Genomic DNA, 13,620 nt, shown 5'->3' with positions numbered 1-13,620 from the left:
GGTATTGTTGTAAAGATTAATAAGGGATGTCATAAGGCTACTTGTAATGGCAAACGTTGTTTAACAAAAATGCAAATGCGCCATATGTGTCACTTGCAGACATGCTAGCTAGCTATAGCCATATCAACACTATAGACAAATGCGCCAAAATACAGAAATCATTCATATCACTGAACATAATCATAGCAAAATTACAATTACTTTAGTTCATTTCTTTGTGTTTATTTAAAATTAGACAAATCTGATATTTTAATCGTAGCCTAATAGTTTCTAGTCTAATGGTCGTGCTGCTATAAGGACAATATTCCAGTTACCGATGGTTTGACTTTTATTAATTTTCTATTGTGAGAAAATTGTGAATAAAGCCTGAACGGAAGAACCTGAATATTCAGAAATGATTGAGTTTGTGGAACAGTTTGAGTTTAATTGTGATGTGACAGAAAAATATGAATATATATTTATTGTCTGTATAAGTTATAAAGAGTTCTTCCTCATACTATTATTAATCTATTATCAGTCGAAACCATGTTTTATTCATTTATTGGCTGTCTATAATTAATGTAAATATGTCAGTGTTTCCAACAGAGAGCGACAACATTACGCAAATGTCGCACGAACATTAATTTCTAAAATGTCTCCTCGCAGTTCATCAGGACTCTCTCTCTCTCTTTAGTTATGAGACAGAATCATATTCATCCGCGCAGTCACGCAGAGCCGAAGCACAACCAGAACAATGTTCTTCCGCCGAATGCGTGCAGTTCTTTTGGGCTTTCTAGTCATCAAATAATTACCGTTTTCAACACTGATAATAATCATAAATGTGTCTTTAGCTCAAATCCTCATATGAGAATGATTAGTGAATGATCACTGAAGACTGGAGTAATGATAAATTCAGCTTTCATCACAGGAATAAATTACACTTTACTATAGTCAAATAGAAAACATGTTTATAATATTGTTAATGACAGCTCCTTTTCATGTGTTTGTAGTTCTCTGTCTGGTCTTGTTGCCTTTATTTGGGTTTTAGATTAAATGAAATGAACCCCAGCATGTGTCAGTCAGGCATTGTGTTTTATTAACATGGCAAATTCTGTGGCATGATTTGAACACGGCTGTATAAATAAAGGTGACTTAGCAGAACAGTTTAAAGGGATCCCATGGTGTTGAGACTTGTATGGCTTAATATAACATAAATGATGTCTCTTACTGAATTATGTGGTAGAAAACCCATGAAAGATCTACGTTATTTAAAAAATCGATTTTATATTTGGACCACGGGCGGCGCCATTTTGTTTGCGTTCTAGGTTGATGACGTAGAGTGGTTGAACTCCTCAATCAGCTGGCGTTACCCGTTGCTATTTTTACCACAACGCAACTCGAAAATTGTTTCAGAGTTAAACAAAACAAATGAATTGCTTTGTAATTGTACTTAAAACACACTCAAACATACATGTGCACACAAACTCACCTACACAAGTCACAAACAGATCGGCGGGCGCGCACACACACACCTGACTGCTCTGTCTCAAACGCATGCATCATCACCAAAACATCCTGCCTCTCTTCCTCACGTTACTTTATCCCATCGTCCTACCTAGATATTTCCCTCTGCTGGTCACATTAGGCATTATAGTTAATCTACTATCAACAGTCTATCCATAGACAGAGTCTATCTGGGGAACAGGATGTGTTGAACAGGATATCAACAAAGGGAATAGATTGAGGGTTATGTATGCGCGCGCAGTGCGTGCGTGCGTGTGTGTGTGTGTTCGCGCCGATCTGTTGGGCTGGGTGTGTGTTCGCGCCGATCTGTTGGTGTGTGTGTGTGTTGCTGTGTTCGCGCCGATCTGTTGGGGTGTGTGTGAGTCTGTGTGAGAGAGAGAGTTTGTGTGCACATGTATGTTTGAGTGCGTGAAGTCGGACAGCTGTTTGTAAATCGGCTTTCGTTATTGCGGTGGAACGTGAGACTGAATGACTGCACTCGAACATGTCCACTATGGTGTCGGACAACACTACAAATGTCCGTCCCTTCAAATAATGCCCTATTTAAGGGTATAGGGTCGATTTCAGATTCAGCCCCTGTCGTGGAGACTGAGCAGCCCAACATCTCGATTGAGACAGAGCCTGTCGTGTGCGCGCCCGCCGATCTGTTTGTGACTTGTGTAGGTGAGTTTGTGTGCACATGTATGTTTGAGTGTGTTTTAAGTATAATTACAAAGGAATTCATTGGTTTTGTTTAACTCTGAAACAATTTTCGAGTTGCGTTGTGGTAAAAATAGCAACGGGTAATGCCAGCTGATTGAGGAGTTCAACCACTCTACGTCATCAACCTAGAACGCAAACAAAATGGCGCCGCCCATGGTCCAAATATAAAATCGATTTTTAAAATAACGTAGATCTTTCATGGGTTTTCTACTACATAATTCAGTAAGAGACATCATTTATGTTATATTAAGCCATACAAGTCTCAACACCATGGGATCCCTTTAAGACACTCACTATAGAGTTTGCTGTAGTTTTAGAAATGATTTGTTACAAGGTCTGTTTTTTTTAATATTTTCCAGGTAAAGTTCTCAGTCTGCAAAATAAATGTAATGTTTGTGAATAATCTCATGACTGCATTTTTTTTTAAATCAGTTTATTGTTAAAAAGTGAAGCTTGTGTCCGCTTGGGAGCGATGCTGCTGTAAAGTCGTGTGTAGAGTAAAGGGCCTGAGAATGATCAGTCCAGGGGCCGACACCTACTCAAGGGCCCGGTGTGCCTATGGGAATGGGACATTCACCGTCTGAACAGATTGAGATTTCAGGATCTGAAGCTCTTAAAAACAAAGAGGTCAAGAGATTAAAACTTTGAAAGTGACTCTAAAAGTTTGTCTACAGTTCTTTGAAAGTGCTGGTCTAAACTCACCTGGCAGCACACAGGTCGCACTCATTGGCGTATGTTACTCCATTGGTTCCACACACAGGCTTCCAGATGTCGTGGCATCCGGCAGTGCAGTTCGGCTGCTCATAAAGACAATGGCATTGAGTTTCTGCTCCTGGAGGAAAGCAGCTCTACAGGCTTCATTTACTCACCTCTCGTTCTCCATCAGATATGGCCACTGTTTGAGTCAAGAAGGAAAAACAAGGGTTAATGTCGACCGGTGTTGGAGTAACGCGCTACAAAGTAGGCCAATGCGTTACTGTAACTCCACTACACTTTCAGCAGTCGCGCATTTACTGAATTACTGAAATGTAAATGAGTTTGTTATTTGCATTACTCTCTTTTGAGAAAAATGAACGCTTGCAGACAAAAAGCTCAACTCTAGGCCCAGCCCGTGGGTTTTAAATCCTCCTTTGGCCTATTACACTTTTTTGCAGTCATTGAAATAATTCAGTTTAATTTATAAGGTCAAATTAGTTAGATTTCGTTTCTTTATCAAGTTAATTGGGAAAAATGTTGGGAGCATTTGTTTGTTAAATTAAAGTTATTATTTTTTTAAAGTGACAAGCGGACAGTCAGTTAACCCAACACTGTATAGCCGCGCAAATCAACTCTCGTCGATATTTAAACAAATTAAAAAGTGAAAAACACTTGGAGCACAGATTTAACACATTTAGGCCATCATCACCACAGGAAAGAGGCGTTATATAAGGCGAGGTCAGGCTGATCCTAGCGCTCAAACGAACTGTCTAAATAAACGCAGGTCGTCTTACCTTACACTTCTCCGCAAAATGAATATAAAGCCGATCTTTAATTTCTGCGCTATAAGCATATTCAACGGAGTTCACATCTGTTGTGGTCATTTGCGTGGCTTGCTTCAGCGACACGTGTTGCAGTAGCGCATCAAATCGGACATTTTAGTTTTTTTACAATTTGCAAGAGTAAAATGTAGGCCAACATGTGGTTTAAACAACCAGATACTTCTGGTGTTTTCACAAGCGGAGGCATCTGATCAGAGAAAATTAAGTGACATTATTAAGAGCCATAACTCGCAGCTGCTGGACACTAAACACATTACTGCTTTAGTCGAAGGCCTGTTGCCTGATTGACAATAAATAGGTCTAAAAGTGATGTTTGACTCTTCAGTCGGCTACTGTTCATATTTACATTTAAAAACAAAAAGTAGCCTAACTTAGGCTACTCGGGGACAGTAACTTAATACTTTTGATATAGCTAAAGTAACTGGTAAAGTAATTCAATTACTTTTAAAAGTAAGTAACTTGCCCAACACTGATGTTGACGCGGCAATGGGGTCTACAGTAGCCCACCTCAGTCATTTACTGAACCATCCCTTAAAGCACACTTAATGTCTGGATGTTCATACATTTCTCATTTGTGCTAGTCTAGAAAAGGTGAATTCAGACTAACGAACGTCCAGACTTTGAAACGCTTCATTATGAAGAACAGTAAACTGTATTAGTGTGTATTGCAGGTCCATTTGTGACGTACATGCGGAGCCTTCAAAACAGTCGCCGTCGCTCCAGACTAAGAGTCCAGGGTCTGAAGCTCTTAAACACAAAGGCATTAAAAGCAAGATTAAACCTTGAAAGTGACTCACTTTAAACCTAAAGTACACGCATGTCTAAACTCACCTCGCAGCACACAGCAGGCACTCATTGTCATAAGTTACTCCATCAGTGCCACACACAGGAGCCAAGATCTCTGGGCATGCGTTAGGCCGATAGCCCTCGCATTTAGGCTGATTAAAGACAATGACATTGTAGATTTGCTTTACGACTAGAGCAAAACTCAGGCTTCATTTACTCACCTCTCGTTCTCCATCAGATATGGCCACTGTTTGAGTCCAGAAGGAAAAACAAAGATTAAAGTTTGATACAGCGAGAGGAAAACACGTGGACACAATGCTTCACTTTCCATGTCAGGATGCTACTGAAGCCCTTTAACATTTAACGCTCTTCTAATTAAACACCACAATTTAAAGCATCATGTACGTCCATTAAACTCCTCTATTGGTAGTATTATAATTGTTATATTATCAGCCTTTAATACATGATGACCAGAAGACTAAACATTAAGGGTTGTCAGGCTTTTATTAGTTCTTAATGAAAACACATCAGCTCTGCTATAATTCTCCCTGCCACAAGATGGCACCGTTTCCGACACTCCTGCTCCCAAAAAACAATCAGAGAAAAGCTCCAGAGAGCCAAGAGGCTTCATTTCTCCATCCCTACAAATGAGCATAATCCTAATATCAGCTGTTTTTGTGAATGAAATCATTATTACTCACCTAGGACGCAGAGAAGGACGATGATTCCTCGAGCAAACATTGTTCCCAACCTGAGAGTCTCTGAAACTGACGATATGATCAGTGATCAATGATCCGGATATTTATAGCATTTGGCCCTTTTCCAATAACAGGTGTTCCGGTTTAACCGGTTACCGTGTTCAGGTGTGCCGTTTCGCCAGATGGGAACGATCGGCCGCAGATTCGTCAATCCCGAGTCTGTGCAAAACCTGTCCATTACAATTAAACATTTGCTCTGCATGATGCTGGTATTATTGTACAGATTAATAAGGGATGTCATTAGGCTACTTGTAATGGCAAAAGTTGTTTAACAAAAACGCAAATAAAGCCATAAGTGTCACTTGCAGACATGCTAGCTAGCATGACTAGCCATATCAACAGAGAAATGTGCCAAAATACAGAAATCATTCATATCACTGAACATAATCATAGCAAAAGTACAATTACTTTAGTTAATTTCTTTGTGTTTATTTAAAATTAGACAAATCTGATATTTTAATCGTAGCCTACAGTTTCTAGTCTAACGGTCGTGCTGCTATAAGGACAATATTCCAGTTACAGATGGTTTAATGAACTTTTACTAATTTTCCATTGACAACCCTTGAGAAAATTGTGAATAAAGCCTGAAAGAAAAAACCTTAATATTCAGAAATGATTGTGTGAATTTGTGAAACTGTTTGAGTTTAATTGTGTGATGTGACGGAAAAATATGAATATTTATTTATTAAATGTCTGTCTGTGTAAGTGATAAAGAGAGAGTTCTTCATCATAGCTACTATTATTATTCAGCAGTTGAAACCATGTTTTATTAATTTATTGGCAATAGTCTATAATTAATGTAAATATCGTGTTTCCAACAGACAGCGACAACATTACGCAAATGTCGCACGAACATTAATTTCTATAATGTCTCCTCGCAGTTCATCAGGACTCTCTCTCTCTTTAGTTATGAGACAGAATCATATTCATCCGCGCAGACCAAGACCAGATTAAGACCAATGTGTGTTGAGAGCGAGACCAGACTAAGACCAATGTGTGTTGAGAACGAGACCAGACTAAGACCTATGTGTGTTGAGACCGAGACCAGACTAAGACCAATGTGTGTTGAGACCAAGACCAGACTAAGACCAATGTGTGTTGAGACCAAGACCAGACTAAGACCTATGTGTGTTGAGACCAAGACCAGACCAAGACCAATGTGTGTTGAGACCAAGACCCATGTGTGTTGAGACCGAGACCAGACTAAGACCAATGTGTGTTGAGAGCAAGACCAGATTAAGAGCAATGTGTGTTGAGACCGAGACCAGACTAGGACCAATGTGTGTTGAGAACCAGACTAAGACCAACATGTGCTGAGAACCAGACTAAGACCAACGTGTGCTGAGAACGAGACCAGACTAAAACCAATGTGTGTTGAGACCAAGACCAGACTAAGACCAATGTGTGTTGAGAACGAGACCAGACTAAGACCAATGTGTGCTGAGAACAAGACCAGACTAAGACCAATGTGTTTTGAGAACGAGACCAGACCAAGACCAATGTGTGTTGAGACCAAGACCAATGTGTGTTGAGACCGAGACCAGACTAGGACCAATGTGTGTTGAGACCGAGACCAGACTAAGACCAATGTGTGTTAAGAGCAAGACCAGATTAAGAGCAATGTGTGTTGAGACTGAGACCAGACTAGGACCAATGTGTGTTGAGAACCAGACTAAGACCAACGTGTGCTGAGAACCAGACTAAGACCAACGTGTGCTGAGACCGAGACCAGACTAAGACCAATGTGTGTTGAGAACGAGACCAGACTAGGACCAATGTGTGTTGAGAACAAGACCAGACTAAGACCAATGTGTGTCGAGACCGAGACCAGACTAAGACCAATGTGTGTTGAGACCGAGACCAGACTAAGACCAATGTGTGTTGAGAACAAGACCAGACGAAGACCAATGTGTGTTGAGAACGAGACCAGACTAAGACCAATGTGTGTTGAGAACGAGACCAGACTAAGACCAATGTGTGTTGAGACCGAGACCAGACTAGGACCAATGTGTGTTGAGAACCAGACTAAGACCAACATGTGCTGAGAACCAGACTAAGACCAACGTGTGCTGAGAACGAGACCAGACTAAAACCAATGTGTGTTGAGACCAAGACCAGACTAAGACCAATGTGTGTTGAGAACGAGACCAGACTAAGACCAATGTGTGCTGAGAACAAGACCAGACTAAGACCAATGTGTTTTGAGAACGAGACCAGACCAAGACCAATGTGTGTTGAGACCAAGACCAATGTGTGTTGAGACCGAGACCAGACTAGGACCAATGTGTGTTGAGACCGAGACCAGACTAAGACCAATGTGTGTTAAGAGCAAGACCAGATTAAGAGCAATGTGTGTTGAGACTGAGACCAGACTAGGACCAATGTGTGTTGAGAACCAGACTAAGACCAACGTGTGCTGAGAACCAGACTAAGACCAACGTGTGCTGAGACCGAGACCAGACTAAGACCAATGTGTGTTGAGAACGAGACCAGACTAGGACCAATGTGTGTTGAGAACAAGACCAGACTAAGACCAATGTGTGTCGAGACCGAGACCAGACTAAGACCAATGTGTGTTGAGACCGAGACCAGACTAAGACCAATGTGTGTTGAGAACAAGACCAGACGAAGACCAATGTGTGTTGAGAACGAGACCAGACTAAGACCAATGTGTGTTGAGAACGAGACCAGACTAAGACCAATGTGTGTTGAGACCGAGACCAGACTAAGACCTATGTGTGTTGAGACCGAGACCAGACTAAGACCAATGTGTGTTGAGAGCGAGACCAGACTAAGACCAATGTGTGTTGAGAACGAGACCAGACTAAGACCAATGTGTGTTGAGACCGAGACCAGACTAAGACCTATGTGTGTTGAGAACAAGACCAGACTAAGACCAACGTGTGCTGAGAACCAGACTAAGACCAACGTGTGCTGAGAACGAGACCAGACTAAGACCAATGTGTGTTGAAAACGAGACCAGACTAAGACCAATGTGTGCTGAGAACAAGACCAGACTAAGACCAATGTGAGTTGAGAACGAGACCAGACCAAGACCAATGTGTGTTGAGACCAAGACCAATGTGTGTTGAGACCAAGACCAATGTGTGTTGAGACAGAGACCAGACTAGGACCAATGTGTGTTGAGACCGAGACCAGACTAAGACCAATGTGTGTTGAGAGCAAGACCAGATTAAGAGCAATGTGTGTTGAGACCGAGACCAGACTAGGACCAATGTGTGTTGAGAACCAGACTAAGACCAACGTGTGCTGAGAACCAGACTAAGACCAACGTGTGTTGAGACCGAGACCAGACTAAGACCAATGTGTGTTGAGAACGAGACCAGACCAAGACCAATAGCTGTTGAGACCAAGACCAGACTAGGACCAATGTGTGTTGAGAACAAGACCAGACTAAGACCAATGTGTGTTGAGAACCAGACCAGACTAAGATCAATGTGTGTTGAGAACAAGACCAGACTAAGACCAATGTGTGTTGAGAACGAGACCAGACCAAGACCAATGTGTGTTGAGACCGAGACCAGACTAGGACCAATGTGTGTTGAGAACGAGACCAGAATAATGGTGCTTTCACATCTCTAGTTCGGTTCATTTGGTCTGAACCAAGGGCAAACAATTATACATTGTTGCATTTTTCAGCTTTTTTGGTTCCTTTTCACACCACACTGACTGCTTTGGTACGAACCACTTGAAACAAACCAAAACTCAGGCACGTGACAACATCCACATCACTCATCGGCCATTGAGTATTTCTTAAACTGCTTTTTGATTGGTCAGAATTTACTTGTGGGAAAATTCCAACAGAAGAGGAAAAGCCAGCAAACTATAATAACACTAGAGACGACTTCATGGGCTAGTTTTGTCCCTGGCCACAATCTACTACTGTACTTACCCCAGTGTGCAAACAATACATTTCTCTAATGAAGCGCAGATGCGACTTAAACACTAATGCACTGCAAATGGCAAGCGTCACGCACCACTTCAAGGGAGGTCTGCATAAGTTATTAACTCAGAGATGCTCATCTTCCGACAATTTATCCAACAATCTATCAGGTAATAAGGTCATGCACAAAATGTCAGCGCAGCTTACTACGGTAGCTGGTTTAGGCCAAAAATGATCAGTACTTTTGCAGTTGGTTCTGTTTGTGGTCGGATCACGGCCTCACCACAAACCGCTCCAGAGTTCGTTTGGAAGTGAACCAAGATTACCTCTTCAAAGATGTTCGTTTGAAGGTGTATTTAAGACCAGCTCTTAGACGAGGTGAAGAGTGTAACCCTAACTCTTCAAGGAGAGCGCGGTACGCTTGTTTGGTGCACACACTCGAGTGCGATTGCTGCTTCCACAGCTGACCAAACGAACCGCACCAAAGAGGGAAACTAATTCTAGAGCTAGTCAACTGAACTAAATTAGACAGGTGTGAAAGCACCCTAAGACCAATTGTGTACTGTGCTAATTGAGATTTCTTACAGCTCTTACAGGTTGTTGGCCTTGTCTGTTTCGTTGCTTCTATTGCTCTCGCCTTTTTTGTAAGTCGCTTTGGATAAAAGCGTCTGCTAAATGATTAAGTGTAAATGTAAGACCAATGTGTGTTGAGACTGATATTTTAATGACCCGCTTGCACCATCTTAAAAAAAAAAAGCTGTATCCGGTCTGAGTTTAAGACACTCACTATAGATCCTGCTGTGGTTTTAGAAATTTACATTTTCAATATTTCCCAGGTAAAGTTATAACTGCAAATGAAATGGTTAACTTGTACATTATAATAAACTCAAGATCACTTTGGATTTATTAGGAACAATTTATTCAACCAGTGGTCATAAACGCTTCAGCCGGTGCTTCTGTCCGCTCGAGAGCGATGCTGCTGTAGAGTCACGTGTGGAGTAAAGGGCCCGAAAGAGTCAAACTCAAGAGGCCTCAGTCGGCGTAATCCCACACACTCTGGGACAGCGGCCTTCATTCCAGACCAAGAGTTGGGGATGTGAAACTCTTAAAAACATAAGGTGAAGATTAGTTTGAAAGTGACTAAACTTTGTAACCTACAGTTCTTGGTTTGAAAGTTGCTTGTCTAAACTCACCTGGCAGCACACAGCAGGCACTCATTGGCGTACGTTACTCGATTGGTTCCACACACGGGCTCATAGATCTTTGGGCATGCACCGGGCGGGCGGTTGCAAACAGGCTGCTCACAAAAACAATGACATTTAGTTTCTGCACCTGGAGGAAAGCAGCTCAGGCTTCATTTACTCACCTCTCGTTCTCCATCAGATATGGCCACTGTTTGAGTCAAGAAGGAAAAACAAGGATTAAAGTTTGATATGGCATGAGGAAAACATGTGGACATGTCAATGCGGTCTACAGTACTTCAGTAAAGTACCCAAAACCCAATAGGCCAGTGTTATACATGGGAGTACTTGCAATATCCCAAATGGTTCCAACGGTTGCCAGTTTAACTAATGAACTGGGCGTAGCCTGTCGATGACATCTACGTTAGCCTCGGTTACAGTTTTAGTCTGCAGAAGCATTTTACTCTTAGCAGTGTGAACAAGTGTCACAGCAGAGTAACATCCTTTTAAACACACTCAGATGTGCGTAATATGATGAACAGCTGCATTTCCTCACTCATGACCGGAGAAGAGGAAATGGAGGCGCCTGTGGCAAGTCCCGCTGCTCGTGAGGCGCGTGTTGTTCATCTCATTAACAATCACTCCAGTGTCCCGTCTCAGCTCCTCAACACTTGCCCCGGCTCTGCGTCACTACAGTAACGTTAATAACCACAGCCATCAACACGAGTCTGATTCTTTCCCACATGCTGTGAGGCAAAGAACACGGCCCAAGATTCTGAGCTCAAACTACGCCTTTGTTTTGAATATGCGACCTCTAGCGGACAGAAAGCTTACATAGTACACCTTTAAATTATCCCATCATACTTGTTGCGACACTTTTCCTACTCCAGAGAAGGTGAACTCAGACTGTAGAATGTGCAGACTTTATTGAAGAGCTGTGAACTGTATTAGTGCGCAAGTTGCGTTACACTCATTAAAATTAACCTTTTAAAACATGGTTGTTATAGTTAAACCAAGGTAAACCACAAATTAACCATGGCTTTGCTACTCAAACTATAGTTTAGCCTTATTCGCACAACGTCACATTTAGATCCATGTCGGAGCTCGTATGGTTTTAAGCAAGACACTGATCATTGACTAACTTTCTTTACAGTCATGTGAGCGCTTCACGTTTCCGGGATGTTTGAACCCAGGCCGCTTCTGAAGCAAATTATTAACATAAGCCTATAGATCATGATCATATTCTGGCAAACAGTAGCCTATTAAACCATTTTTTTAATTAAAAAAAAGGGGGGAAAAATAAAATAAAAATCACCATTACTTGCATTAAACCCCACTGTTGGTATATTATAGTTGTTATATTTATTGCCAGCCTTTAATACGTGAATTGTATGATCAAAAAACTAAAAAAAATTGAGGGTTGTCAGGCTTTTAATAGACCTTAAACACATCGGCTCTGCTATAGTTCACCCCAACATGGCACTGTTTCTGATATCAGTTGTTTTTGTGAATGAAATCATTATTACTCACCTAGGACGCAGAGAAGGACGATGATTCCTCGAGCAAACATTGTTCCCAACCTGAGAGTCTCTGAAACTGACGATATGATCAGTGATCAATGATCCGGATATTTATAGCATTTGGCCCTTTTCCAATAACAGGTGTTCCGGTTTAACCGGTTACCGTGTTCAGGTGTGCCGTTTCGCCAGATGGGAACGATCGGCCGCAGATTCGTCAATCCCGAGCCTGTGGAAAACCTGTCCATTACAATTAAACATTTGCTCTACATGATGCTGGTATTATTGTACAGATTAATAAGGGATGTCATTACTTGTGATGGCAAAGGTTGCTTAACAAAAACGCAAATAAAGTCGTCACTTAAGACAGGCTTGCTAGCATGACTATAGAGAGAAAAAATGCGCCAAAATACAAATCATTGATATCACTGACCATAGCAAAAGTACAATTAGTTCATTTCTTTGTGTTTATTTAAAATTAGACAAATCTGATATTAATGTAATCGTAGCCTAACCGTGCAATGGGATAATTAACTTTTATTAATTTTCTATTGACCACCCGTGAGAAAATTGTGAATAGTCTGGAAGAACCTGATTATTCCAAATTTGTGATTTTGTTAAACTGTTTTGAGTTGTGTGATATGAATATATTTATTGTCTGTTTGTGTAAATTATAAAGAGAGAGTTCTTTATCTTTTAGCGACTATTAGCAGTTGAAACCATGTTTTATTAATTTATTGGCTATTAATGTTAATATGTCAGTGTTTCAAACAGAGAGCAACAACATTATGTAAATGTCGCATGAACATTAATTTCTATAATGTCTCCCTCCTCGCAGTTCATCAGGACTCTCTCTCTCTTTAGTTATGAGACAGAATCATATTCATCCGCGCAGTCACGCAGAGCCGAAGCACAACCAGAACAATGTTCTTCCGCCGAATGCGTGCAGGTTTACATAAAATAAATAATAAATGTTGTGTCAATCCGGCACTTTTATGTTTTATTGGCATGGCAAATTATAGCAAACAGTGCTCAAACAACAGTTGTTAGCTGAATACTTTAATAATTGACACTGAATATGAAGATAAGCTCCAGTGAAATATCTCCTCAACCCTGGATGGTGTGTTTGTCCTTCATTATGTGTGTATTCTGAGAGGCCGTTTGTCTGCGGATGATGAGGTTATGGTACGTGTCTGAGTTTACAGTGAGTCTGTCTGTAGCCTACAGTAGATTATGTAGAAATTATTGCTTATGGAGGACAAAAGGAGCACAGATGTACAGTATTTTACAATAACTGAAGACTAGATGTGAGGTAATCAGACTAGGGAGACCAGACCAAGACCAATGTGTGTTGAGACCAAGACCAGACTAAGACCAATGTGTGTTGAGAACGAGACCAGACTAAGACCTATGTGTGTTGAGACCGAGACCAGACTAAGACCAATATGTGATGAGACCAAGACCAGATTAAGACCAATGTGTGTTGAGACCGAGACCAGACGAAGACCAATGTGTGTTGAGAGCGAGACCAGACTAAGACCTATGTGTGCTGAGACCAAGACCAGACTAAGACCAATGTGTGTTTAGACCGAGACCAGACTAAGACCAATGTGTGCTGAGACCAAGACCAGACTAAGACCAATGTGTGCTGAGACCAAGACCAGACTAAGACCTATGTGTGTTGAGACCGAGACCAGACTAAGACCAATATGTGATGAGACCAAGACCAGA

The 13,620-nt window shown here is 41.3% G+C and overlaps 2 protein-coding genes across 3 annotated transcripts in view; both read right to left on the bottom strand.

Moving 5' to 3' along the window:
- LOC137092127 (thrombin inhibitor rhodniin-like) overlaps positions 1-5,284 on the bottom strand; it is a 43,895-nt gene extending 38,611 nt beyond the window's left edge. The window contains exons 1-7 of one of the 2 annotated variants that reach the window (XM_067456397.1): positions 5,231-5,284; positions 4,751-4,776; positions 4,575-4,681; positions 4,432-4,490; positions 3,075-3,100; positions 2,908-3,002; positions 2,593-2,817 (exon numbers count right to left, since the gene is read on the bottom strand). In XM_067456397.1, the coding sequence (XP_067312498.1) occupies positions 2,745-2,817; positions 2,908-3,002; positions 3,075-3,100; positions 4,432-4,490; positions 4,575-4,681; positions 4,751-4,776; positions 5,231-5,270 (426 nt within the window). In that variant the 5' untranslated portion in view covers positions 5,271-5,284 and the 3' untranslated portion in view covers positions 2,593-2,744. Of the gene's footprint in view, positions 1-2,592; positions 2,818-2,907; positions 3,003-3,074; positions 3,101-4,431; positions 4,491-4,574; positions 4,682-4,750; positions 4,777-5,230 lie in introns of those variants that run through there. The other variant, XM_067456396.1, reaches the window with a different exon arrangement.
- A 4,810-nt stretch (positions 5,285-10,094) lies between these two features.
- LOC137092521 (serine protease inhibitor Kazal-type 1-like) lies at positions 10,095-11,982 on the bottom strand. Its single transcript, XM_067456790.1, has 4 exons — positions 11,903-11,982; positions 10,558-10,583; positions 10,385-10,488; positions 10,095-10,295 (listed from the first exon to the last, which is right to left on the bottom strand). The coding sequence occupies exons 1-4, from the start codon at positions 11,940-11,942 to the stop codon at positions 10,214-10,216; spliced, it is 252 nt and encodes an 83-aa protein (XP_067312891.1). The 5' UTR covers positions 11,943-11,982; the 3' UTR covers positions 10,095-10,213.
- Between the last annotated feature and the right edge of the window lie 1,638 nt (positions 11,983-13,620).

The sequence above is a fragment of the Pseudorasbora parva genome, chromosome 11 (genome assembly GCF_024679245.1).
Source record: "Pseudorasbora parva isolate DD20220531a chromosome 11, ASM2467924v1, whole genome shotgun sequence".
Taxonomy (NCBI): Eukaryota; Metazoa; Chordata; class Actinopteri; order Cypriniformes; family Gobionidae; genus Pseudorasbora; species Pseudorasbora parva.
Note: the sequence above shows the minus strand (reverse complement) of the source record. Positions and strands in the feature narration are given on the sequence as shown.